The sequence below is a fragment of the Agelaius phoeniceus genome, chromosome 14 (genome assembly GCF_051311805.1).
Source record: "Agelaius phoeniceus isolate bAgePho1 chromosome 14, bAgePho1.hap1, whole genome shotgun sequence".
NCBI classification, from domain to species: Eukaryota; Metazoa; Chordata; class Aves; order Passeriformes; family Icteridae; genus Agelaius; species Agelaius phoeniceus.
Window position 1 is genome coordinate 17,043,952 of NC_135278.1, and position 27,481 is coordinate 17,071,432.

General features: G+C 41.4%; 1 protein-coding gene across 6 annotated transcripts in view; it reads left to right on the plus strand.

The window, feature by feature from the left end:
- Positions 1 to 27,481, plus strand: part of DACH2 (dachshund family transcription factor 2) — a 251,444-nt gene that overhangs the window by 172,523 nt on the left and 51,440 nt on the right. For all 6 annotated transcript variants that reach the window (XM_077185958.1, XM_077185954.1, XM_077185959.1 and 3 more), the window contains exons 4-5: positions 17,637 to 17,792; positions 21,351 to 21,523. In XM_077185958.1, the coding sequence (XP_077042073.1) occupies positions 17,637 to 17,792; positions 21,351 to 21,523 (329 nt within the window). The remainder of the gene's footprint in view (positions 1 to 17,636; positions 17,793 to 21,350; positions 21,524 to 27,481) is intronic.

The window sequence follows — 27,481 nt, forward strand, 5'->3', positions numbered from 1 at the left end:
CAGAGGTGCAGCATGAAGTAATCTTCATTTTTTCCCCTATCTTCTTACAGCAGCACTAATGGAAATGTATTTTGTTTAATGACTCTGAAATCCTGTTTGTAATTAGATGTGGGAATTGGTCTTACTTTGTAACAGATGATACTGGAATAATAATATGAGAGATGCTACGCTGAGACCACTATCCCCCTAAATCTATATCATTTTTCATTTTATTGACAGGAAATGTGTTCCTGGAACAAAGAGATTGATTTTAAAGAGTGGAAAAATAATGTCTAGTAAAAACTGGAATGAAAACATTTTAGCATTGCTTTAATTGTATCACAAGAGTATATTAACCCTTCAGCTGTATGTTTAATTTTAGTAAACAATCTTCTTACAGTTGTTGCTTTGTCACTGGTACAATCTTTGAATGAATGCACCAAAAGGTAAAGAACTTTAATTAATGATGGGGTACATACAATTAAAATGCATATCGTATTTCAGAAGGATTATTCAAAATAATTAATTTTGTCTGTTAAAACACTTTTCCAGTCGTAAATGAAGTGATTAGGAGTGGGCACAGAGGATGTGAGTGAGGGCTGAGCTCACACAGTCCCTTCAGAGTATTAGTCTCTTTACTAGGTCTTGATGTCATAAATCATTTTGGCCTCTCTGGAGCCAAGGCTACATTTTTTCCTTGGTTATAATTCTCATTTTTGTTGGTAGTAGCTGAAATCTGTCCCCCTACCAATGTGCTGAAGGAAAGCAGGTGGCTCTGAAGTGTCCCCATTAAGACAAGGTCTCGTGTTCATCTGCAAGGCACAGGGGCTCCACAGCCCTGTGGGGACTGATACTGAGCTGAAACACACCAAATTTAGGACTTTCTGTATAAAATTTTATGAAGAGCAAGGCAGATTGGATGCCCCACTCTTAAAAAGGGAAAGCATTGCAGCTGAGCTGTCTCAGGAGGGTCCTGGGGCTGCTGAAGGACACGGTGGGAGAGGCTGACGTGCAGTCACAGGCTGGTCCTGCCGGGGCCCAGGAAGGCGAGGGAGGGGCAGGGCAGGATCCAGCTCTGCCCTTCTGAAATGCATCTTGAATTTCATGTTAAAACATCCTTGGAGAAAGCAAAATCAGAGCCAGGAGCAGGCAGCATCCATGGGTGACCAGCAGAGCTCTGGCAGTGAGGGGTGCCAGGAGGGCTCAGGGATTTGCAGGATTTCCACAGTGCAAGGATAGGGAAATACCATATCCCAGATACTTTTTTTTTATTTTCCTTCCCCCAGGTCCTTGTGTGTACTCTTGTTTCCACAAAATCTCATCTGCTGATCATTCTGCACAAAGTAACATGTTCAAACTCTGTTGGTTTAATCTCCCATTGCAGGGTGTAAGGATGTGAGGAATCCTGTAAAGAATTCCAGTAAAAGCAAGTATTAGTGATATCTCCCTTTGTTAACAGTAGTGAGTCCACTTCAGTCTCACCTTAACGATATTTTGACAATAGAAAATACTTCAATATTTTAATTACATTGTAAAGTCTGGAACATTCCTGTTCTTGTTAAGGCATATATAAGTTAGGATGAAAACTGGCATATTACCTTTGATGTGGGCCACATGCTGAGAGTCCCCCAAAGGATGTCACTGATAGTGATACAGCTGCCAACAGCAGGAGTCTCATGAATGACAATTTTAATCAGATTTTTAAAAAAAAGTCCTCTAACATACAGTTAATTTATGTTTGAGGCAAGAAATGTTTGTGGTGTGATTATTTGGAATATTTTCTTACTTAAAGGAGTAGCATGAATCCCCCCAAAATTTTCAGGCTGTGGGTTTGTAGTTAAGGATTCAGCACTAGATTTGTGCGGCGTGCCCTGAGCTGACATTTCTGCAGCTGAGATTTGGTAGCAGTTTTCCTTGCAACAGTTGGTGCTGTTGAAATGTCTGGCTGATCCGTGAATTTGATGAGACAGAAGTCACCCTGGTCTCCAGTAATTCTGCCTCTCCTTGCACCCACAGAGTACAAGGCATCCCTCGGTTGTGGAGCAGGGGCTGTGTGGGTAAGCAGGACACACATAGATCAGAGCCCTGCTGCTTTTTATAGAATACCTTGGCTCTCTTCAGCACTTAGATTCAAGTTTTATTTTCCTTTAATGAAGTTTTGATCTGTGAGAAAATCAGGATTATGCATTTATTTCTGTGATTTTACAGTAAGCATCTGACAGTTTTGCATAATAGGTTATGCTTTCTGCTCCATATTCTGTTTAAAAAAAGCTGGAATCCAAAGCTGTGAGTGACATTTTGGTAGAATTTTAGCAAGTACAGTCATTACCAAATTAAAAATAGATACAGGTGGGTAGTCTGTGTTTTTAGCTCCTTTTAAAAAAACCCAACCCTTGACTGTATACAAGAGCAGCAGTTTATCAGATCATTATAGTTACAATTAGGAAAGACCAGCAATGTTGTCTCAGACCAAGAGTAAATTTACCTTTATCCACCAGAGGCTTTAATTTCCATGGCTGTGACATCTTTTCCTCAAATGAAATTCTTACTCTTAATTTTTTAGAAGGTTAATTTAAATTAATAAGATCACTGAAGAGTATTAAAACGTGGTCCATTTAGTCAAGGAGAAGAAAATGTTATTGGCACCGTATAATTGAAGCTGCTAATTTGTCCATAATCTAAAGGAAAAACACTTGGATTTTAATACAAGTCTCAGTTCTTTATTATTTTGGAAATCCAACCAATGTTATGCTACCTGGTACTTAACTAATATGTATTTATTGGCCACTTGTGTGTAGGGGAAGGTTCCACAGTGCAGGGCAGTGCTGCTGCTGTGGGTGGGCACTGCAGGCTGTGGGGGACACCTGGCTCAGGTGGGAGGGTGGGGTCAGGACAGTTCCACCCTGCAGGATGGCTCAGGTGGGAGGGTGGGTTCAGGACAGTTCCACCCTGCAGGATGGCTCAGCCTCTGGGTTCAGACATTTGCACCCTGCAGGATGGCTCAGCCTCTGGGTTCAGAGAGTTCCACCCTGCAGGATGGCTCTGCCTCTGGGCCAGGACAGTTCCACCCTGCAGGATGGCTCAGCCTGTGGGTCAGAGCATTTCCACCCTGCAGGATGGCTCAGCCTCTGGGTCAGAGCATTTGCACCCTGCAGGATGGCTCTGCCTCTGGGTTCAGAGAGTTCCACCCTGCAGGATGGCTCTGCCTCTGGCTCTGGACAGTTCCACCCTGCAGGATGGCTCAGCCTCTGGGTCAGAGCATTTCCACCCTGCAGGATGGCTCAGCCTCTGGGTTCAGACATTTCCACCCTGCAGGATGGCTCTGCCTCTGGCTCTGGACAGTTCCACCCTGCAGGATGGCTCAGCCTCTGGGTCAGAGCATTTCCACCCTGCAGGATGGCTCAGCCTCTGGGTTCAGGACATTTGCACCCTGCAGGATGGCTCAGCCTCTGAGTTCAGGACATTTGCACCCTGCAGGATGGCTCAGCCTCTGGGTCAGGACAGTTCCACCCTGCAGGATGGCTCAGCCTCTGGCTCTGATCTCCTGCTGCACTTTGTGGTGTTCAGGACCATCAAACCCAGCACCTGCAGATTTGTTTCCTTACCATACTCCACCTCTGCCAACCTTTTTTCATGTCTGACTGACAACTGTCCAGCTTAATTTTAGAAATTCCATAGAGTTTCTGATCATGGCCATTTTTCCTAATGTTTCCCTAAGTCTTCCTTGTTAAAAGTTCCTTGCTGCATCTTGTCCTGTTCCCTGTGGGTGCAGAGAACAATTTATTCCTCTTTATGACTGAGCATGTTCTTTACCTCGAGAAGACAATTAGTGATCTCCTGTCTTTGTCCCTTCCCTCCTGTGAACAGCCCCTGCTGTTCTGCAGGGCTCACACTGAGCATTTCCTCATCCCTGCTCAGTTCTCCTCTGCTGGTTTCTGCTCCTGGCCCCTCTCCAGGTGATTCAGATCCTCCTGCTCCCCACCCAGGGCAGTGCCTCGGTCAGGGCCATGCTCCAGGCAGGAGTGTGGCAGGGATGGAGACTGAGAATTCCTCCCATTGTACAGGCACTGATCTCCTGGAAACGTGTGCAGCTCCTCATTCTCCTGCATCTCCTGGCAGTAGCATCCTGCTGACCTGTATTTACCTGCAGTCTGCTACAGACTAGAAATGGTTTTATTTTCATTTTTTAAATTTACTCATTTTTATTTTTAAATTTACTTATTTTTATTTTTTAAATTTACTCAGTTAAACCCCATTCTGAGCTGAGGATGGCTATTCCAGCCTTTCCTCTGCCCTCAGCAGATTTTCACGTCGCATCTCTCATAAATCTGCACAAAAGTTTAGACAAATTCTAATAAAGATCCAGAATTTTGGGTAATTCTGCTGTGTGTGCCTAGGATATAGACTAACATCTGCCCTTGAATGGGGAGCATTTAGTTCAGTTGAGTTTGGCCATTTTATGGTTCATTCTCTCTGTACAAGTTGACTGAAGGAACATTCTGAAGGTAAATTAAAATTGATAGCTGAAACTGAAAATCAGCATTTCCTGTCTCAATGCCATGCATTTTTTAAGCTGTACACAGCCATCTGCAATTAATGCTCTTTGTTGTATATCTTCTGTATTTACAATATATTTGACAATAAAACCTTTTTTGACATTTAATCAGTAGCAGAGTTGTTCCACTCTCATTATATATTCATGAACTTTATCACCAAGACAAGACATAAATGTTGAGCTTCCCTTTAAGATCAGACAGGCATTGATATTTAAAACATTGAAAATTGAGGGGGGTTGTTGCTGTTCTACATTTGTGCAATATAAAAGTTAGAATAGATTCTTCTTTTTAAGAAGATGCTCAGGTTTGAAGGATGGAGAGAATGGAACTTCAGGACTAATGGAACTGTAAGAGCTGGATATTCAATTACTGATTTCATGGGCCATCAGAGGCTGCTTTTTTCGCCCTTTCCTATAAAGCTTATAATATTATTAAATTGGGATTCATTTTCTCATATTTCAGATGGAAGTTGGAAAGGCAGTAGGAAGAAGAGTCTTGCAAGTTCTGTTTGTTGATTGACTGTCTCTAAGAAATTGATGTGAGGAGGATTTTGGCATTTCATCCTTGAGAAATATTCCCCCTCATTTGCAGCACCCCTTCCATTTTTCTGGATTTTGACAAAGTAGATATTTTTTGGAAGCTGAGTCCAACTTTATTCCCTTTCTCTGTAAAGTCTAAGATCCAGGCAGAAAAGTCATTTAGAGAAAAACAGATAGTACAAGTAAGATCTTCAATTTCACTTTTTAAACACCAGGCATATCTGGGTATATCCTGTATGTTAAATGGCATTTCTGTGGCAGTGGGAGATTGAACTTTAATACAAGAATACTACTGAAACAAAAGGGAATTTGCATGAAACTTGCAGGTATCTTCTGTTGGGGAGGGTAATCTCTAATGAGCCTCTCTGAATTTAAACTCAGTGATTCTGTCTGTAGAAGAAATATTTGCATTGTCCTATTGCTCACAGGTGATACTGATTTTCTCTCTAACTAAGTAACAGCTTCTCTTTCTGCCTCAAATAATTACAGCCCAAACCTTGCCCCTGTACTATGTAAATGGAAAATCCCAATCATCGGGGTATCAGTGTATCCTCAGATTGTATTTAAAAGAAGTATTTTATTTATTAGATGCAGTTACGGCCCTGAAATAAATGGTTGGTGCAGTTATGTAACATCTCACCTTCAAAATTTAATCATCTACAAATGTAATTTATTTTTCATAAGCTCCTTGCTTTTTAATATGATTCATTAATTTTTTTTTCCTGTTGGTTGTTCATCTATTTTGAATGGAGACTCCAGGCATTTATTTTTCCTGTTCTTAACGCTTGCTATGGTTGATGTAAAAATATTTTAAAATAATGTTTGTATTATTTAAATCATTTCATATTTAAAAGTTTGAAGTTGCCCAGAGAGGTTGTGAGCTCCCAATCCCTGTCCATGGCCAGGTTGGATGGGGCTGGGAGCAGCCTGGGACAGTGGAGGTGTCCCTGCCATGGCAGGGGTGGCACTGGATGGGCTCTAAGGCTCCTTCCAACCCAAACCAGTCTGGGATTCTGTGTTTCTATATTACTTGAAGCACATGAGGTATGTGACAACAGTGTGGTCACAGCTCCCCCATTTTTAGTTATCTTAATTGTATACATGCAATAACTTCTAATTTAATTAAAACCAGCAATATTCCACATTAGCCTGTGTGTCAAAATCCATGCAGTATCCTATAAAAAAGTCATTAGTTTGGTAATATCAATTTAACAAGTTTTAGCTCATTAACCTTGACACCAGCAGTGCTGGAGAGAGGAACCTTTTGATATTGTTGTTCTCAGCACCGAGCAGGGAGCTCTGGAAATGGGCTGAAACCCGTGGCCATTATCCCTGCTCATCAGTTACGGCTGCGTGCTGGCTCTTCTGGGCAAGCACCACGGATTGCAGCTCCTCAAGCCAGCTTAATAAATGGCTGAGCACTTACACAGCATCTCACCTTCAAAATGTAATCAGCTGCAAATTGCAGAAATGCTTCTTCAGTTAGTTCTTTTTCTGTCCTGGCATTGTGTTTGAGAAATTGCAGTTGCCTTTGTAATGAAGTTCTTGGTTTAGCTTATAAATATTATTTAATATTGGTGCAGGTACCATTACAAAATGGGAAAATGAGCAATCACTTAAAAGCAGGGGACAAAGAAATCAAGAAGAAACTCCAGCAGTCAAAAAGCTGTTGTGTATTGCATATTTTCTCTTATACTTGTAGAATCAAAAAACCATCAATGTTGAAAACGACCTTGAAGATCATCAAGTCCAACTTGGGGTTGTCTGAGTTGATGCCTCAAACTGGGTGATTCTGATTTTCAGAGTTGAGAAGAGGCAGAGCAGAACTCCTGTTTAGCCCAGTTGTTAATCTCAGAGGCATTTGAAGAGCAGTGAGAAGGGATTCTGTAAGAATACAGGGTATTTTCTTAGAATCAGCTTCCCCATATCCCTTCCAGCCATCCTGAGTCTGTGACTTTTCATGATTTGAGGGCAGCATTTGGGTGTAGAGAGAATGAGCACCCACCTGTGAGGAAGGGCTGGGTGAAGCAGGGAAAGAAGAGGGAGTTAGAGCATTGTCTTAAGGTGGAAGTGGGAAAACAAAGCAAGATGAATGTGGAAAACAGAATATTTTGTTGTCAGCTTTTTGTCCTGTTCGTGCCAGTGTCAAACTTTCATGGGTTTATTTCCCTTTCCCTTTCCCTTTCCCTTTCCCTTTCCCATTTTCCTTAAAGGAACACTTTAACTTCAGCCAAATTTTCAGCCTCACTAAGACAAAACAAGGTCAATTTAAATAAACTTAAGTACATATATATTTTTTCCTCCTGGCATGTTTGTCTCATAGGGTTTTTTTTTTACTTTGGCATTTGCAGAAATCTAATCCAAAATGAAAACTACATGAGATAAAGTAAAATTGAGATGTTGGTTGACCTCCAGGTAGTGGGGAAGAGCATGGTGTTGAGGTTGAGTGAGGTTTTTCATGTGCAAAAAACCACTGTATTTTGTAGTTCTGCGAGTTTGAAAAGAGATAATTTCAAGTGATTTTAGCTTTGAGAATTTACAAAATGTAAATTTTTGTTCTCTTTGTATTGTATAGTAAAAAGCAGCTATGTTGAAAATTCATTACAAAATCTACTAAATTGTTATTCTTTTAAGATATGTAACATTTGGCTTCTAAAATCTCCTCTGTGCATTAAAACTGGGGTTTTGTCTTTATCTAAGGAGCATTTTTTAAGTAATAGAAAAATTAATTTATTAAATTACTGATGGCTGTATGGATGCAGAAAAAAAGTGTAGTTTTATGAAGTCTTTCATCTAAGACCTAATTTGGATAGAATCACCTGTACATGAAATCAGAAAATTAACATGTGCTGGGTAGTTGGGCAAACATGTCTGTAAGGCAAAGCTGCCTCTGCAAATAATGGATTTCTTTCTAAAGGGGATCTTGCATTATTTGACATTTATGAAATACTGTCAGAGTTTTATGTGAAACATGTAGTGACATTTCTTGTGGCAAATGTATGTTATTTTACATTTATGTTAAACCCCATATGGGGGCATTTCTGCATGTATATGTATGAATGTATCTCAGTATATTTGAAATGAGAACTGCAAATCAGACTCCAGATTTGCAGACTGCAAACCTCTAATTTGGAGGTTTGTAGTCTGACCATGTTCACTTGAGATTTAAATATCTTTCAAGATATTCAAGCTTGATTACTTGGCCTCACCTGAAAAATGTAGCTTAGAGCTAAGGCTTTTATCTGGGTAGCTGTCTTTGTATTAGGACTAAAAATTCCTACCACTTCCAAGATGCTTTGTATAGTAAAGTGTGTATTATAGAAGTTTCAAAGATTTTTTTGACCAGTGTTTTTAAAAGCTGGCATAATTCATGAAGTGGAGGTTCAGCTGCAAACTGTGGGGCTTGGCTTTAGGGGGGTCATGGTTAGGGGATGTGGGTGAGCAGTGAAATGGATAGAGGATATTTGCAGCAAAGCCATCTGGAGCTGTGCAATGACCAAAGCTGTCTGTGGCACTGAGGGAACAAAATCCTTCACCTTTGGCCAAAGCCCTGGGCTCTGGACCCTGGGAATGCCAAGCTGGGACCACAGTACTGAGCCACAGGTGTGCTGGGACCAAGGGCAGCTCTTCAAAAGCTCAGCAGGGAGTGTGATCCTCTGTCCCTTTCCTTTCCACACAGAATCTCAGAAGTGAAAAACAGATCTGCAGGCTGCACAAAGTAAAGAGCTTTGGGAAGAGTGGATTTGTCATTATGTTTAATTTGCACATACCTCACCAAAGAAAAGGCCAGGGGAGCCAGGCCGGGAACACAGCTGTACAGGCAGCTCAACTAATTGCCTCTCCATCCTCAACCTCATTTATCTTCATTTCTTCCCAATTACACCAAATTATCAATAGTCTCTGTTGCATCAGAGTCTTAATCCCCTTTATTCAGGCAGCATTAGATAGTGGCAGATGAATTCTTGGAGGGAGTCAGGGTAAACAGCCATGAAATGCCACCTCTGGCAGATGGCATTGCTCACAAGAAATGTGACAAAACATTTGGAATTTGTTACCAGGCATTGGTATGAGAAGGCAAGCTGTCAATATTTTTTTAAATGATAATCAAGGTGGTGCATACTTATACCACAAGCAGAAATGAATCCTGTCCAAAACCTCAAGCTTAGTTAAGTTCAGCTTGGCACTGGTTATTCTGTTTTGTTGCAGAAGCCTCTCAATTTCTCTTCTTAAGAAATAGTTTCACTTTATCTAGTATTAATAATCAACATTTTAATAATTTTTTTTCTGATGGTAGTTGTTATTTATTGCTTTGTATAGCTCAAAAAGAAATTCTTGCTTGAAGATGTAGAGTATCCTTTACAGAATAACAATTTAGGAATGGTTTATTTGGCATTGTTGGTCAGTTCTAGGGGTTGGATCCTGCTCCTTAGAGAAGCTAATGCTAAACTCCCACTGGTATTCCTGGAGGAGAATTATTCCAGAGGTGATGGGAATTCCCAGTGGCTAAGCTTGCAGAATGAGAAAAATGTTCTGAAAAGCCAAGATGGATTGAATGTGTGAGATGGATCCACGTGCTGTGGTAGGAACCTGTTCAGATATTACTGTGAGCACAAATGAAAGTGGTTGTGAAAGGAAGTACAGAGTTGGCTGCTAATGTAGTTCCAGGGTTTTTGTGTGTTGTTTTTGGGCTGGCATGAAGTGAAGCACAGTAGATATCCCTGCTGACCTTTTCTGTGAATTGGGTTTGCTCACGAGCTCTTGTGGTTTTGGCAGCGCTCTCACTTGTTTGGGAATCAGGAGTATTTAGTGCAAGGGATCAACTTCAGATGTAAGAACTGGAATGAGTGTGTGCTGGCCTGAGATCCCACCCTGACACACCTTGCTGGGGCTGTGCAAGGGGCTGCAGCCACTGATCCTTTGTGGAAACCAGGACTGTGGCACTAAATCCCACTAGAGACCTTCATCTTTGTAAAAGTGTGGTGGGCATCCCTCAGCAGCCTCTCCTTCTCTGGTAACATCTCCAATGAGTTTTGTGCAGGTGCTGGAAGTTTGGAAAACTGTCCAGGTGTATGTTAAGGCCACAGATTTTATTTAATTCTGTCAAGCCATGCTTTGCATTATATAGAATTCTCCTAGTATTAGGAGATCTTGGAAAGATTATAAATATATGATCCTTTTATGACACTGCAGATTAACTCAGCAGATTGCCATCTGTAACTGTTCTTAATAATGATTTCAAAGAAATAGTAAATGATGAATTGTTGAAGCTCAAATAACCTGATTTTGTAGTTACCTGTCTGCCCTGGATGTCAAGATATTCTCAAAGACTCTCAGAATCAAACTGAACTATCTGCTGAGTTAGTCATGGTAAAAATACAGAGGATTTAATCTCAGTGGTTCTTTCAGTAAGTTGTTAAATATGGGGAAATATTAAGCAATTCTAAAAAGGCAGAAAATTGTAAATTGTGGTGAGTGAGGGTATGGGTGATTTCATCACTGGAATACAAATCCTGGTTCCCTGCTTGCTGCTGGCTGCAGTAGTGGAGTTCAGAGGGATGTATGGTTTATCCTTTCTGGCAGGCAGCCCTGCAAACTGTATTCAAGATCTGAAAGTTAAGCTGTTTTATTTCTGGCTTGTGCATCATCAACAGTAATAAAAACATGACAGACCAGAATTTTGACCTTCTTTCTCTCTGTGAAATGAACGTGTTTCTGAAGGCAGGCTGTAGTCCTGCAGCAGAAAACAGTTTTTTTGTTGATGGTCCTTAACCAGAATAGATGCTGTGTTCTAGTACATCATTCTTATCTTTGTATAGAAAAATAAAACAGTTGTCACACAGTTGTTACTAAAAATGCTAGCAATAAATGTACTTCATGTTCTATAGAAGAAACTGAATAGAGTTTTATAACTTAATATTTAATCCACTACAAGAACTAAGAGCTGTCAGAGGAAGACAACAAATGCCCAGTTAACCCTCCCCAAACACCCCTTCAAATAACACCAGGTGTTTTTTTATACAGTGCAGGCACAGGTATCTGACTCTGAGAGTGTTTGTGATTACCAGGGCATTTTAGTGACAATTGCTGTAAGAGTTCATGTCTGAGTTTCTGTAAATCTGATGTTTCATCTTGTTAAATATAACTTTTACAGGGAGCTGTGGTTGTGGAAGTTGAACCACTGAGGTGTGTTGGGTGTTTTGGAGTTCAGCTGCAGGTACTGAAGGTGATACTGAAGTTTAATTGATGCACAGTTCATTCATCTGCACTGGTCTCAGAAAGCAGCAGAGAACACTTGGTTGTATTCTAGGAGCATTTTTGTGGATCCAGTTTGCAGGGATGAATGGCTCTGTCTGCTGTGAGAGGGAGAGCAGGTTTCCTGCTGTTCAGAGCCTTGGACAGCAGCAGCTGGCTGGAATGGTGAGACCTTGTTTTGGCTGGAAGGGCCCAGGGAGGGACAGTCACACCTGCCAAGGTACCTGGCACCGAGGAGACTTGGCTGGGGCTGAGCTTCAGCACCAGCCTCATCCATCAGCACGTGGGAACAGCCTCAGAGCACATTTCATTTACCACCTCCCTGTTTCTTTGTTCACTTTAAAGGAAGCAGTTGATGGTTTGGGAGGGATGGTTAAGTTCCTAGATAAATATTGCAACTCTGCTTTTATCGTCTCAGAAAGTATCTTCCTGAAATTAATTGTTCTTAATTAATTTGGCATCAAATATTCTGACATATTCCCAGTTACCTTTAATGTCCTGTTTGCTGTGAAATAAACTTTGAATTTGCTGTCATCAAGACTTTTCAAAAAGTTTAGAAATGATATTCAGATTTCAGATGCCTTCTCATTGTGTAATTATCAACAGATTACTTCACCTAAGTCCTGACAGACATATTTTTTAAGTATGACTGACTGATGGACAGATTGGGAATTGCTGAATTAATGGGCACATTTCAAAGCCTTGGCAGGGCTAAGCAGTAATTACATCTGCTGAACCACTTGATAAGTTTTTGGAAGTAGCCCAGTAAAGCCATCACTGGATTTCTTGAGTTTTAATATCTTACCCTACACACTTCCATGGCTTTCTTGTAGGGTACACTCCAAAAGTTGATACAGCCCAATACACACTGCCAGACAAATCCATGAATTAAAGCCTTAAATGCATTTCAGATCTGCCATTTGGATTTCCAGATGGGTGTAATGATTTTGGGGGCTGATTAAAAATCTTGTTCCCATTTTTAAATTTCAGAATTTCATTTGGGAGTAATAAGGGACCACAGAAAATGCCCACACTTGCGTGGCCTCTGTAAATAACATTATCTACTGCCAATACAAGGGACAGAATTTGGGGTTAAATGGGTCAAAATCCTGACCCAGAGCAGTTTTAGGGTTTTCTGACAGGAAGGTGACACTTGACCAGGAATGAGGCCTGGGTGGTCTCCTCCTGACCTTCCTGCAGTGAGAGTCTCAGTTTTCAACCCAATCTTGTCTTCCTGGCACACTCAAAGGTTGATACCATGAAAATGTTGACAGGAGGCTGAAATGTTTCTGCAGAAGATATTCTGTGTAGGCCAAAAAAGTGACCAATTTTCCCAATATCAGGGTGAGGTTGGGATATTGGTAAAATAGTTTGGAAACACAAGGCTTAGGAGTGCTAGGAAAAAGCACTGCTGTGTTGTTTTGGGAGTCATGGGTTCTGTATAATCAAAAATTTTCAAAGGCCCTGTATGTGCTGGACACTCACAAGTCAGAGGTGAGAAATACTTTGGAATGACCAGTGCTGAAATAGCAATGCACTGAATACTTTTTTCTTCACATCTGTTGTTGTGCTTAATATGCCCAACAGGATGAAAAATGTGTTTAAAAATAATTTGAGAATAAAATTGGCCAGTGAAGATGGTATTGCTTTTTACAATTGGAGTTCAATTTTTCAGGAATGTATCACAAGGAACAGTAAAATGACAGACATAGATTGAAACAGTGTGGTTGTGGAATTCGAAGGTAGCTCTGACAGAGAGGATTTCATTCAGCTCATCCAGACAGATTTAAGGCTGATAAAATGAATTTGAAACCAAATGAAAAGAAGCTGTCACCGAATTGAACTGTGATTACTTTCTGGAGATCTTTCAATACCTAAAACCAAGACACTGATTTAATCACTACAGATATGTCTTCACCAAAAAAACCCCAACAAACGAACAACAGATTTTGGGGTTTTGTTCTGAAGAATGGAAATGCACAGAGAGGATTATTGCTAGAAAACTTTTGGCTTTAAGAGTTGCCTTTAAAAATTCCTGAAGTTAATAATGGGCGAATAGCAGCACTTTCAGAAAAACTGAAGCTGAGCTTATTGCTTGCATTTCCTTCAAATAAATAAAACTAAACTTAAACAGAGACACTTTGTGATGATAAATCACCTTCCAGTGGGGCTGTGGGGTCTGTCACTGACAGCAGGTGAATGTATGGCTTGGGCTGATTTTCCCTGTTTGTTCATAGTATCTGTGATTTAACTCCTAAATTCACCTGGTTTCTGTTCTTGCTTAGTTGAACATTAGTGTAATTCATGCACTGCTAAATAACTTCTCTCAAATAACCTGTTTAACTGTTAAATAACCGGTTTAGACTGGTGAATGGCAGATTTCATGTATCACTCAGTCCATAACTGCCCAAATCCACACGGGTCCATCTCTCTGTGTGCCCTGGACACTGCAGACGCTTTCTTCAGGCCTTTCCTTAGCCCCCCCTGTGCTTTCAGCAGCCCCTCTGAAGGCAGAGCCTGCAGCACAGCTCTGCTCTCCCAGCTGGCTGGGGCAGGCAGCCCAGATTTCTTTGCTTTCCCCCTTTCTCAGGTTGTGCTCAGGAGCCCACGGGCTCTGTGCCTGCACCTGCTGAGCATCAGGAGCTCTGGGGCTGCTCCTTTCTGTCTTTCCCTTTTCCAGTGCTGAGAACAGCCTGTTCTGGGACAGGATCGACCAGAATGCAAACAAGATAAGGAAAAATCACCTTTCTGTCCTTCAGTTTTCTCTGTTGGAGGGAAGGTCATGTGGGTAGTGGGTGAGAGTGTCAAACATAAAGCTTTTGGTAAAGTGTATAAATGATGTATTGGCATTTTGACAAATAACTTCTGGGTGCTCCAGTAATATTCCTATGACACTCATGTATCAAGTTACTCATATTTTAAAATGAAATATTCTTTCTCAAATAAAATAAATAAAAACTTTTATTTAAAAAGTTTTTAAATAAAAACTCCCCTTCATATAAAAGAGGAATAAAATATAAAATCATAATAAAATCAAAATTCATATAAAATCGCTTTGCTGTTTCCTGTTGTCTCATTTTTCTTAGGATAAAAATATTAGGAAAATATTTCTTAGGAAAAAATATTTTTTTCCATATATTTTTCCCTTTACGTTTCATATACCTACAAGAAATTACTTTAAATACATCTCTGTATGTACTGTAAGCTCATCATACAAAATACAGAATTGAAATTAAAAAAAAAATAAAATCACAATGTGATATCTTTGCCTTATGGATGGCACCTGTTTGGACAAAAAATGGCTCTGAAAAATTGTGGTTAAACATGAATTTGAAGCATTAGGATGGATTCAGTTTTTATGGATGTATTCACTTCTAATTGTTATGGCAACAAAGAATTTGAAAATACACATTGATATGTTGCATGTCAGATATGTATTTGCTGATCAAACATGCTGACAAGTGTGTTACCAAATAAGAAAATTGTATACTCAAAAATAAATACCTTTTTTTAACGCTGCATGGCAATTAAAGGACCGAGTGTACCAGCACAGGTTTGCATGTCACATACTTGGTTTTTACTGTGAATCTGCTTCAGGCTTGCTGTAAATTTGTATGTAATCTTTTTCTTACCCTATGGGCATAGATACTCCAGGGAAGAATGCAAATTTTCTTTCAAAATGGTTCTTTTTTAGCTGTGCAGAGAGCCTGTTGGTAGGATGGATCAGAGGTGTCTGTGGGCACAGGGGTAGGACCAGAGCCCTGACTCGTTTCCAGTTCAGTTTCCTCACTGGTGTAACAGGAGCTTCCCAATTCTGCCCCTCACCTTTCCCACCTGGAGCTGACCCTTATAAAACACTCCACACCTGAGCAGTTCTAGGTGAGAACTGTTCTAATTATTATTTCATTTTTAAGAGGCTTCCTGCTACACAGGAAATGCAGAGCAGATGGAGAGATGGAGCTGTTATCTGAGGGACACTGCAGGCTAAGGATGCATTTCATTTAATATCACTTTTATTATACATTGTACACTCAGCTGTATTTTTTTTCTTTCTCTAAGGAGAAGTGATAGGGAACATAAGAATACAGGAATGGTCTGCAGAGATAAGTGTATTGCAATTTATTCTTGTGTTGCTGGCACTGAATACTGGAGCAGATTTACAAGTGGAATTTGCAGAGGGGAAAAGTTATTGTTGTCCCCATCTGTAAGGAGAACTGGTCCAGTGATTTGGACTATGTGACATAATTTAAATTCAGTTTCCCCTTCCACTGCAGATTTCCTGGATTTCCTTAAGCAAGTTGCTTTTCTCACATGGCAATTCTCATCTGTAAATTGGGAATAATGGAATTTTACTCAGAAATTGCAGAGGTTGTAGAGCTGGGCTCAGAGAGCTGGGGGGGCTCTGCTGCTGCAGCCTCAGGGCCAGGAGGCTCTGAAAGGCAAGAGAAACTTCTAGAATTAACTCAATGAGCTGAATTTAGACTGTCTGTGCCTAGGGCTGGAACTACCCAGGGCAGAGGAGCACGGGGAGAGGGAAACTTTCAGATGAAGATTCAGGTTTTTGTTTCATTCAGAAATCCCAACAAACTGCCTTTGGCCCAATTTTTGTGGCCAGTGCCCTGATACGTGAAATTACAGCTACAAAATGTGTTCCTAAGCAAAAAATTCATGGAAAAATATGTGTGTTTTTTGAGGAAGAATAAAGTGTAAATGTTAAATTTGGTGAAAAAGCACATGAAGAAAATTAAAACTCATTTGTTAAAATGAAATGCTCAACATTTCCTCCAAAAGTCCTTTATAAATCACACACTTCTGAAACACACCAAATAATAGCACCCCAGATTCACAACAGTCAAAGTGAACAACTTCCACACTAAATAGCAGTCAAATGTTATTTGAAAGAGCTGATATACAGTATATTAAATAACAAAGATGCTGACACAGCCTCAACTGTAGTAGTTCTAATTACTGCACTACGCCATGCTACATTATATCACATGGCATAATTTAGTGTATCTTCCTTTGTCAGTGTATTACTCATCATTTTACAAATTACAACTCTTTTATAGGAAGGTAATTCATACTTGGACATAGTGCTAAAATGATGGAGTGTTTTCCTTTTTTCTCAATCACTGATCTTTCAAACTTTTGCATTTAGCAGTATTAATCATGTTTATTAGCCAAGTGTTGTCATAAAGAATAGAATTTCTCTGTTACTTTCATATTCAATTAAAATAGTTTTTTGCTTGCTGCCTCTATCTGCTGCACTCCAGTAATCTATTTACTTATTCTAATTGAGATCCTTGTTCATAAATTCAAAACAAAATCAATACTGCAGTTAAATGTTTTTCTAACAATCTATAATCTAAGTGACAGTGTGGGGTGTACCTGAGAGGGGAGGGATCTAAAAATACCTTTTAACTCTGGAAATGTTCAGTCTAACTTTTTTTAAGTGTTCAGTTTTGTGGACCAGATGTATTTTGGAATTCAGTAACATGGTCTACTTAACCTGCTGTTTAAAAGGAATTTGTTATTCAAGTGTGTAATACTGGAAAAACTACAGTCTGTAAAATTGCTGCAGAAGACCAGACAGAGATTCGAGACACCAAGTGCTGTTTTCTAGACTTTGTGCTTGTTGTAGACATTAATTACTATGCATAATAGATATCTGGACTCCTGAGTTGAAATTGCTGAATATTGATGATTTCCCAGCACAGCCTGTGCCCCGCTCTTTTAACCCACAAAGTGAAGGGTTTCACATGGGGCATCCCCAGGGTCAGGCCCAGCAGTGGAGGGGGAGCTACTGAAGCTCAAGGATAACCAAGCTTGAGGATAAACTGCAGTAAACTCTTCAGGGCTGAATTCCTGCTGGAATGTGGTGACACTGGAGGGAGGGAATGGCCAAGTGCCTCCAGGATTGACAGTGCAGAGACCTGATGAGCACAGGGGTGGACTCAGATGAGCGTTTGGCAGGGACTGGTGGCCTCGTGTCCTGTGATAGCAGGAGGGGGTGACTCAGCCTCTCAGATATTCCCATTCTGATAGTTCATTTAGTCATGACTGATGATTTTGTCCTCAGACATTTTGCTTTTCCTGTTTCCACAAACCAATGTTTTGAAAGTAGGTGATGCTGAAAGTCTAAAAATATTTTTCTGCCCATGCTTGCTTACTAATTTATTTTTTGAAAAATTCAGGTGCAGGTTCCAGGTGCTCAGCTGTGGTAAAGGAGTGTTGGCTCATTGCTAACCAAGCAAAATATCTCTGAATAAAGGTACATGCCACTCATGGCTTGTTGTGCCCTGTTTTGCAGGTGGCAGTGAATCCTCCTGGGACAAAGACAAGCTGCAGTCTCCCATCACAACGGGATCCCAGCACAGCATTGGGCACCCCACGCTGTCAGGGCAGTCCAGCCTTGGGAGTGCACACCCGCTCAGCCCTCTCCAGCAGAACCACCTGCTCACCAACAGTACGTACTGGGCTCCTGCTGGGAAAGAGGAGTGCCTGGAGCCCTGCTGGGAGCTGGGCTTGCCTTCCTTCCCAGCCTCAGGGAGCGGGGAATGATGGGGGACACGTGAGTGACAGGAGGGTCAGGCCTTCCACTGCCAGCTGCACTTGGGTCGCATGTCCAAGCCACCCTCTGCCATCCAAATACAAGTGGCTATTCCCTCCTGGAATACTCAGTCACTCACCACTGGGTTTGGGACTGTCAGACTTTAATTGTCATTTCCATGGCATTGGATTGAAAGGAAAAATAATCATAAAGTTGCTTAAAATTTTAGCTATGTGAGAAAATTCTCTTCCAGATGGAAATGCTGACCCAGCAAATGAAATAGGAGAGCAAGGAATAAATGCAAAATGTCCAGTTAAAAGGTCATGCACTGAACCCAGCTATCCAAAATGACTGGAATAAAATGACACAGGCTGGATTTGGAACTTGGAGCTCCCCAAAAAGCCATTTCTTTTCTTTCCCTTAGGAAGGGAGCAGGTGGGAAGCCATCAGTTCCACATCTGTGTGCCCAAAGAGGGAAGGAAGGGAAGGAAAAAGTATTCCAAGAAAGATTTGATTTGGGATTAATATTTTAAAGATTATTTAGGAGTAAAGTTATTCCTATAGTTGATGATGGATGAAGAATGGAAAGCTCATTTATGGACTCTTATTGCTTGTTTAAGCTCTTTATCCTCCAAGTTCTGAAAGTTGATTTTTGGTTTTAGTTTAGTGGATGAGTGACATTTCTGGATCCTTACACAATTTTTGGAGTAGTCAGTTCATTGCTGCCTCTGTCAGGCCCCAGACCTGAGCAAATCAGAGCTATTGAAATGACTCCTACAAAGTGAGTCTGCTTTGTTTGTGGGAAGGGGTGGATCTGAGCATTTTGGTTTAAGTGTCAGTAGTTAAAAATCACCAGGTCATGGGACTCAAATTCTCTGTGTTTGTCCTTTCAATTTATATTCTTGCATAATTCAATACCTGGATTTCTTTTACACACAGACACATTGTGTTCTTTGCTCTTAAGGATATTTTCCAGTGGATTTTGTAGTAGGTGAATGTCTATAGGCTCTTAAAGGGTTTACTGGATGTCAGACATTATGCCCAATGATTTGCAAGTGCAGGATATATTTTCCTCATAGTCCTCTGAAATGTTTGACGGATTGTGTCTTAAAACTGGTGATGTGCTGTTAAATTCTGTTTGTAGTTTGCATTTAGTTTGCATGTCAATTGGACTTTAAGTAGACATACAACTCAATGTGGCCAGATGGTGTCTGGGAGTTTTGGAACTCTATAGAGGATGAGGAAAGATTATTGGGCTGTTAAGGGAGATCTGCAGGGGAACAAAGGCTTATGGATGCAGGCACTGGAGGGGATTGTCAGAGTGGTTTGAAGTGAGGGGAGATGTATGTGGGCATTGCTTATTGCCTATCATAATTAATATTGGCGTGGATCATCATATAAAATAGAGAGTGAGTCATTAGACATCACAGTTGTTGATCATGATATGCTCATGTTAAACAGGAATAGTGTGGGAGCTGGGAATATTGCAATGCTGCCTTTCCTGGTGGGCACTGTTGTGTTTTTATATCACTGGAGTCAAATTCTGTAGGAATAAGATAAGATATGTCAGTCAGTGGCATTTTTTGTTGTTAGTTCTGTCATACACCAAAAACTGGCCTTCTGGTGACTGGCCTTCTCCTTTAAAATAGTTAGGATAAACCCAAACGTTGCAAACTTTTTAGCATTAAACATTCTCAATGGTTTGTGGTAATGACTAGCTATATGTTTGTGTTATTTAATACTTGCACCTGAATTTTTTAATGAGGATTTCTAATCTAAATGTCATTTAGAAAAATGATAAGACATTTTTGTCTGGCAGAGTGGGTCCTGATTTTTGGGGTTTTTTTCTGAAAAATTAATTTTGGATGCCCTATAGTAGCTATCTCCAAGTGGTCCCTCTAAAGAACTCTTGAATGCACAACAACCTGAACAATTTTTTCAGTGAATTAGTGTCTTGGTCTTTCTTTCTAGGGCAGTCATTACTAAATACAAGAAGTAATACACATGCTGAAATGGATATTAATGAAGTATGAGAATCCAATTCTTGCTAGCAGTAACTTCACCTTTTTGGCAGTGTCAAGATCTGCAAGTTGATCCAAATAAATTTCATACCTTCTTAAATTGGTTTATATCCATAGCAGAAGACAATTTAAAGTGACATTTTGAAAATTAAAACCTCTGGCAACAATTTTAACCTCTCATTACGTGTTGCAGTTCACAGACCTTCTGTACAATAGCTCAGTGGTGTCTGTAGTCCAAGCCACAGCCTCCTGGATTTGAGAAATAGAGTGTAAGAATTTAGTGTGACATTGCTGAAAACTGGTAATGGGAAGAAGTCTTGGTAGGAGTGTATGATCAGATAAAATTATTAATAAATATTCATCTGATATGTTGGAAAACATGCAAATTATATGCATGTTTTGGGGGTTTTTTTCTTCATTTCTCTTAACTAAAGAGATCACTGAACTGGCACAGTCGTATATTCATTTTCTGTCCCTCCCCAGCTGTGTGTTCCTCTCCCCAGCACAAACCAGCCTTTCCTGGGCTGCACAGACAATTATCCCCTGTGGAACCATAGAATTGATAAGAATTGCTGCTGTTTGAGTGGTGGATGTTGCAGTGGGATGTGACAATCCTCAGAGTGTCCCAGGGGCATGGTGGATGTCCTGGGCCCTCGGGGTGTCCTAGTGACATGGTGGAGGATATTGTGGGCCCTCAGGGTGTCCCAGTGACGTGGTGGATGGTGTGGGCCCTCAGGGTGTCCCTGGGACATGGTGGATGGTGTGGGCCCTCAGGGTGTCCCAGGGACATGGTGGATGGTGTGGTCTCTCAGGGTGTCCCAGTGACATGGTGAATGGTGTGGGCCCTCAGGGTGTCCCAGTGACGTGGTGGATGGTGTGGTCTCTCAGGGTGTCCCAGGGACATGGTGGAGGATATTGTGGGCCTTAGGGTATCCCTGGGACATAGTGGATGGTGTGGTCTCTCAGGGTGTCCCAGGGACATGGTGGATGGTGTGGTCTCTCAGGGTGTCCCAGTGACGTGGTGTATGGTGTGGGCCTTAGGGTATCCCTGGGACATAGTGGATGGTATGGTCCCTCAGAGTGTCCCAGGGACATGGTGGATGGTCTGGTCCCTCAGGGTGTCCCAGTGACGTGGTGTATGGTGTGGGCCCTCAGGGTGTCCCAGTGACATGGTGGATGGTCTGGGCCCTCAGAGTGTCCCAGGGACATGGTGGATGGTGTGGGCCCTCAGAGTGTCCCAGTGACATGGTGGATGGTGTGGGCCCTCAGAGTGTCCCAGTGACGTGGTGGATGGTGTGGGCCCTCAGGGTGTCCCAGTGACATGGTGGATGGTATGGTCCCTCAGAGTGTCCCAGTGATGTGGTGTATGGTGTGGGCCCTCAGGGTGTCCCAGTGACATGGTGGATGTCGTGACCCTCAGGATGCCCCAGTGACGTGTCCGTGCTCTCTGCAGGGATAGACCTGCCCTTCATGATGATGCCGCACCCCCTGCTCCCCGTCAGCCTCCCCCCGGCCTCGGTGGCCATGGCCATGAACCAGATGAACCATCTCAACACCATCGCCAACATGGCGGCGGCGGCGCAGATGCACAGCCCCCTCTCCAGGGCAGGGGCCTCCGTCATCAAGGTAAGGATTGCTCGTGGTGTGCAGGGATCTGCAGCGGTGCTCTCAGCGAGGAGGAGGATGGGACACTGAGTTCACACTGCTCCAGCTCACCTGGGCTGCTCCCAACACTGAGCAATACCCACACTGCAGCCAGGGAGTTCAGCTGCTCTGATCTGTCAGTGAGTCTGTAATGTAATTAAAAATGGACACTGACACTCACCAGGCTAGAGTAAGATCTCTGAAAGCTTCATAAATCTTCTGAAATGCTGTTTAAAGTCAAATTTAAGAGAAAATGCTGTAGGACATGGCTAGAATTCTAGTGCACTGCAAATCCAGAACAGGTAAATAGCAGAGAAAATTATCACAAGTACCTTAGTGAGGCTGAAGAACAAAACAGAAATTCTAGCAGTGCAAATCCAGAGCAGGTCAATACCTGAGTAAATAATCATAAGTACTTCAATAAGTAGAGTCTCTGGTAGCCAAAGCTTTAATCAACCAGAACTTCCTTCTGGTTGGTTAAAACATATTTGTATTTTGTAAGGCTTGTTGTAGTCTCTGCCAAGTAGGCTGTTCAGAAAGGTTCTTGCCTGTGTGGAGAGTTGCTGTCCTGTCACACACTCAAAAATGCATTAAAACAAGAAATTTTCAAAATAGAAGTGTGTAGGATCAGTGTATGTGAAGGATTGGTGTGATGGGATTCTCTAAAACAGTGTGTCCACTTTTTACTGAGCAAAAATTAAAGGTGTTACCAGTCTGACGTGTGTGTGTGTGTATTTGCATGCACATGTGGGTTTCTTGTTGACAAAGTAAAATGTTGTCAGCTTTGAAAGTTCATTAGTTTAATCCATTTTTCTTTGGGTTTAAATATATGAGTCTATAGAGCTATCTGTTCTGGAAAGTAAATGTCTTCAATATTTGTGTTCATTTAAACTCATCTATCCCTGTCACTCTAGAATCTGACTTCTGAGTTGCTTTGTTCTTATAACTCTCACTGATTAGCTGAACTGATTTGCTCTCACATCTTATTGTAAAACATCTTAATTTTAGTGTGTCATTATTTTATCCTTGAGAAAGTCACTGTTCCCAACACTACAGTCCAGTTGTGAGAATACATTAGTGAGGGTTGTGTTGCACTTCCCTTTGTCACAGGCTGGTGCTTCAGGAAATTTTGTTTCTAAATCAAGCAGGGAAAGAAACTCGCAGTGACCAAGCACGTGTTTGTTGTTCATACCCATGTGTTCTGATAGCAGCATCCTCTCAAGGGGGACAGCAAATGTCTCCTGTCACATCACTGCAGTAAAATTCTATATCCCTCTGTTGTTGAGGTTCTGGAGAGGTTTGTTTTCCTTCTGATTTGCTTTCTGGCCCAAAGCATCTCCAAAATTACCTCAGATTGTTTCTCATTTTTACTGGGAGTCCACTTCCAGATTAGGGCAAATATTGTTCTGAATGCTGTGGTTTTGTTGACTTTTTTTTTCCTCCTGGATTCTAGGGAGGCTGGGAAAATTCAGGAGTGACATTTCCCATTAGGATCCCTACTTAGGATTAAGATGTGTAAAAACTTCTCTTTATCATCATTGTACTTGCCCAGTTGTTGGCTGGGTGGAGAAAACATCTCTTTCTGATGTCCAGCTGTATCTTAGTTAATGCAAGTCATTAAACTATTAGAAATTAGTTGAAATTCCATTCATTTTAAACCATAACCTTTCCTTTAAGTGTTCAGAGACCTCTTGACAAAACCTTAATTTAAACACAGCAGTGGAATATTTGTAGCAGCAAGTAAACTTGCAGAAGCCTTGATTGTATTCTAAATGTTACCAGTATGTCAACATGAAGATGAAATACGTATTTGTAAACAATTCCAGTCCTTTGTAATTTAAACTGCAGTTTTTGCAGGCAGCTGGGTTTCAGGGTGTTAATTTAGCAGGCCCTTGCTGATGGGAGTTACTCATTTACAGCAGTTTTTTCCCCAGCACCTGCACCAGAGGAGACACAATATCTCCACAGCAACACGAGGCCTGGCCAGCACTCTGGTGGGAATTATTTCCTCTCATGTTGCAGAGGAAAATGCACCAGTAGCCAACGTGACAGAGGCAGAGTGGGCATCCTTTGCTGTTTTACTCTCACCTGTCAAGTGGTGCTGCATCTTTCTCTAGTTTGTCCTGAGTGCTGGAAGTGTAGATGCATTTTGTTACAGTGTGAGGCTCCTTTTGTCCTCTCCTTCCCCTATGTACAATTTCCAGCACAGAATGATGACCTGTTAACATCAAATTGTTGTACGAAACGAAACATGTAAATAAAAAAGAAAAGCATTCCTGTTCCTGCTGTCAGTAATACTTTTATTACAGGACATTATTTAAGTCCATTTAATAAGTACAAAACATAGCTAGTTTTCAATAGAGTGCAATACCAGCACCATGTTTTTACTTAAAATGGGAGAAATGAATCAAATATATTGAGTGTGTGTCTGTTTCCATAGTCTGATGACTAAAATACCACTTGGCCTGTTTTCTATAGGTGTGAGAATCAGCTGCTTTGTAAGGTTTTGAATGAAGTCATTATGCTTTTTATATCACGTTTGCCATTTAGAAATAAGCTGTTCTACCAAGATATGCATGATCAGCAAAGTTAACATTTAGTGCTCCAGAAAGAAATGTCATAACTATGAAACTTGATTTCTCCCTGACAGGAACACCATAAATTAGGGAGGCACAATGGCCAGGCTCACAAAACCTTCTTAGCCATCCCTAACGTGATGTGATGTGATTATAGCAGCACCAGCAGCACTGTGGCTGCAGGTCTGGCAGTGCCCCTGTGATGAATCCAGCCTTACAGGGATGTACTGCACATCTGAAGAAGATTGCTGGGTTTGAGACTTGGCTCAAATGGCTCAGGGGAATCTCTGTTATTGAGGGTCTCATATGGCCAAAGCAGAATTTGACAGGGACACTGAGTTCACCACCCTCTCTCTTCTCCCTCCTGGATCCACTTCTTATTATTTCTTCATTTTCAGAGCTGTTCTTCAGCTTGACCTGCTCTGCAATCCAGGAATGGCCTGGATGCCAAATGAGGATCAGTCTGGGGTGGAATTTGACTAAGTACACTTGAGTTGTGATTTGGGCTAGAAAGAGCAGTGGATGCTCAAGGCCAGGTTGGGTGGAGCACCCTGGCCTCATGGAAGGTGTCCCTGCACCTGGCAGGGGTAGAATGAGGTGACCTTTAAGGTCCTTCCATCCCAAACCAATTTGTGATTCTATGAATAAATGTAGCAGTTCACTGTTACAGGATAATTTTGTTCCTGAAACTCAGAAAAATCTACTCAGTGGCAATATTTTCAGAAGGAAAGTTGGGATGAGCCCTTTACAGAAAAGTGATTTTTCACTGAAGTTTGTGAAACACTCAGCTCCAGAGAGCAGTAGCTACATAATGTGAAGATTTTTATTTTACAGTGCACCTGTAACAGATATGACCTTACATGACTAAAAACACTGGTTTACACAATTCCAGCCAAAGAGCAAGGAGAGGGCAGGGGAGAGGTTTGGGGTTAGGAAGGTGGAGGGAAGGCTGGCAAGAGCCAAGTCTGGGGCTGTGACTGTGATAATCTTGCTTTGTTCACTTAAAGGCCACTTTCCCTGATGTGCTTGGGAACAGGCTGGTGGGAGACACTGAAATACTGGGTTAGGCTGGGCTTGAAATTCTGGGAACCAAACCCAAACCAGGCCTTAAGCTGCTCCTTTTCTGTTAGATATGCAAAGAGTACTGAGAGTAATGAGGCAAAATTCATGCCAGAGGTTTGAGGCTTATTTTCTCCCAAATCTCCCCTGCTTCTCCTTTTACTTACCTGACATATTTTGCATCCTGCTTCCTCCTCTTGCTCACGTCTCACCCTCTTCCTCCTCGTGCTCCCTCCCTTTCCTTCTGGCAAAGAGCCTCTTTGGAGCTGCTGAGGGATGTGCTTCTCCTGAGTAGGAGTAGTTCTGAAAATTGGTTTCCTGCTGTCCATTTTTCTTCTGTTGTCATCCCCTCATGCTTGCTGTATTCCTGCTTTTCTCTGATCTTTCTTGCTCTCGTCAAGGTCCCAGTTAGGAATAAATGGTGCTTTTGTTGAGTGCAAATGGGAAACACAGAAAAAACCAAAAACAGTAATTAAAATGCTTTAAAAAAGACAGCATTTTCATATTTCTTAATTCTTTGAGAATTTCACCCCAAGGCAGTTCAGAAACTAATCTGATAAATGGAGCAAAGCATTATTTGTACAGTGGGATCTATCTAGACATGCTGTAGAGACTTCTGAGTCTCCTTCTCTTTGAGTTTTGTTTTTCTCCTGATTTTGTGGGATTGTTAAGGCATTTGTAAAGGGTGTATATGACATGATTTTAAATTCCCTGAAGAGAGTACAGATGGGCTGTGTAATTATTGCTGAGAGGTGCTATTTTTCTGTGTGCTCTACAACTCACATTCATAATATTTACCTGACAGCCAGAAAAATGTGGCCATCTCAGAATGCTCTGAAACACTTCTTCTCACAATAGAAACATTTCCCATTACAGAATTTCTAACATCAGTAATTTCATATCTCTCTGTGCATTCAATCCATTATGAATTGTCTTCAGAATATTGCAACATTTATAAAATCAACCTTCTCTACAATGTATGTGATTTTTCATGTTGTTAGATTTATTCTGTCCTGTTCCATAGCAGGCAGCTGATTGCTGGGTGGGACTGGGATATGTTGGAGGAGTGACATGGGAGACACAGGAGTTTGTTTGCTTCTTAGAAGGTTAATTTTTGTGGCTGTATTTGAGGTGAAGGAGGAGGGAGTGTACGAGTTTGTATTTCTTTATTCACTGATTCAGAGAAATTACTCTGCTGGGAGATGTTCAGATCCTTTCAAAGTGCATTAAATACCCTTCTCATCTCCTCCTTTGGAGGGAGGCTGTCCCTCTCCCTGCAGTGCCAAGAACACCTGGCTCCTTACCACCCTTATTGAGAAGCCTTAAGCATTGAGAACTTATTTTAAACTTCCAAGTGGAAAAAAATTCAATCAGAAACATCTCTTTTTGCAGAGCTTGCAAAGGAAAATTGTTAGGCCAAGCACATCTAAGCTCTTAGTTCTGGCTCAGATCTTTTTAGTATTAGCTTAGTCATTTGCATTTGTCCTTAATAACTGATATGGCTCTAATGCAGATGAGGTAGAGCATTTTCATCATTAGTCCTGGGAGTGCCTTTCCTCCCTTCCATGGCAGCGCTGGGTGAAACAATTCAGGAGGGGAGCACAAGTACCAAGTCTCCACCGTGAGATCCTTTCCAGTTTCAGGCACTGTTGTGCTCTCAGATTGAAAGTAAAACATCAAGATCTTAATCCAGGAGTGAAGGTTTCCATGGCTGTCCCAGTGACTGCTAATTTAAGAAACAGGGAAGAAGGCAGCTCCTGTTTGGCTGTTTCCCAACACCATCTGATTAGCTGCACTTCTCTGTTTGGCTGAGCAGCTGGCAATTAATGGATTGATAGGAAGTAGTCACAAGGTAATGGAATTAGTGAGTGAACATCTGGTATTAAAATCAGTAAATGTAGAGGTTTTTATGATTTCTTAAATTCTGTGAGAAAATAATTGCCAGTTGACTACAACTGAAACAACTATATGTACACAGTGGAAAAAAAAAAGTGCATTTTAAATGGCAAAGTACATATTTTAGGTGAAAGACCTCCCTATACACTGCAAAAGATGAATGGGATCCAGCTGGCTTTCAGACACACAGATCCTAGCTTGGTTTTTAGACCAGCTGTTTACTGTGTTCATCTCCTGTACCTACAGCAATCACAGGTACTATAAGTAGCTTAGAAGACCAGCAAGTCACCCCAGTCTTTGTGTGTGCTCATTTCCAGGGTGCAATGACTCAAAATCCAAACCAAACTGCTCTTCTCTAGCCCAGAAATGGCTGTGACCATCCTAGTTCTTGTTGGCATCAGTTCAGGTG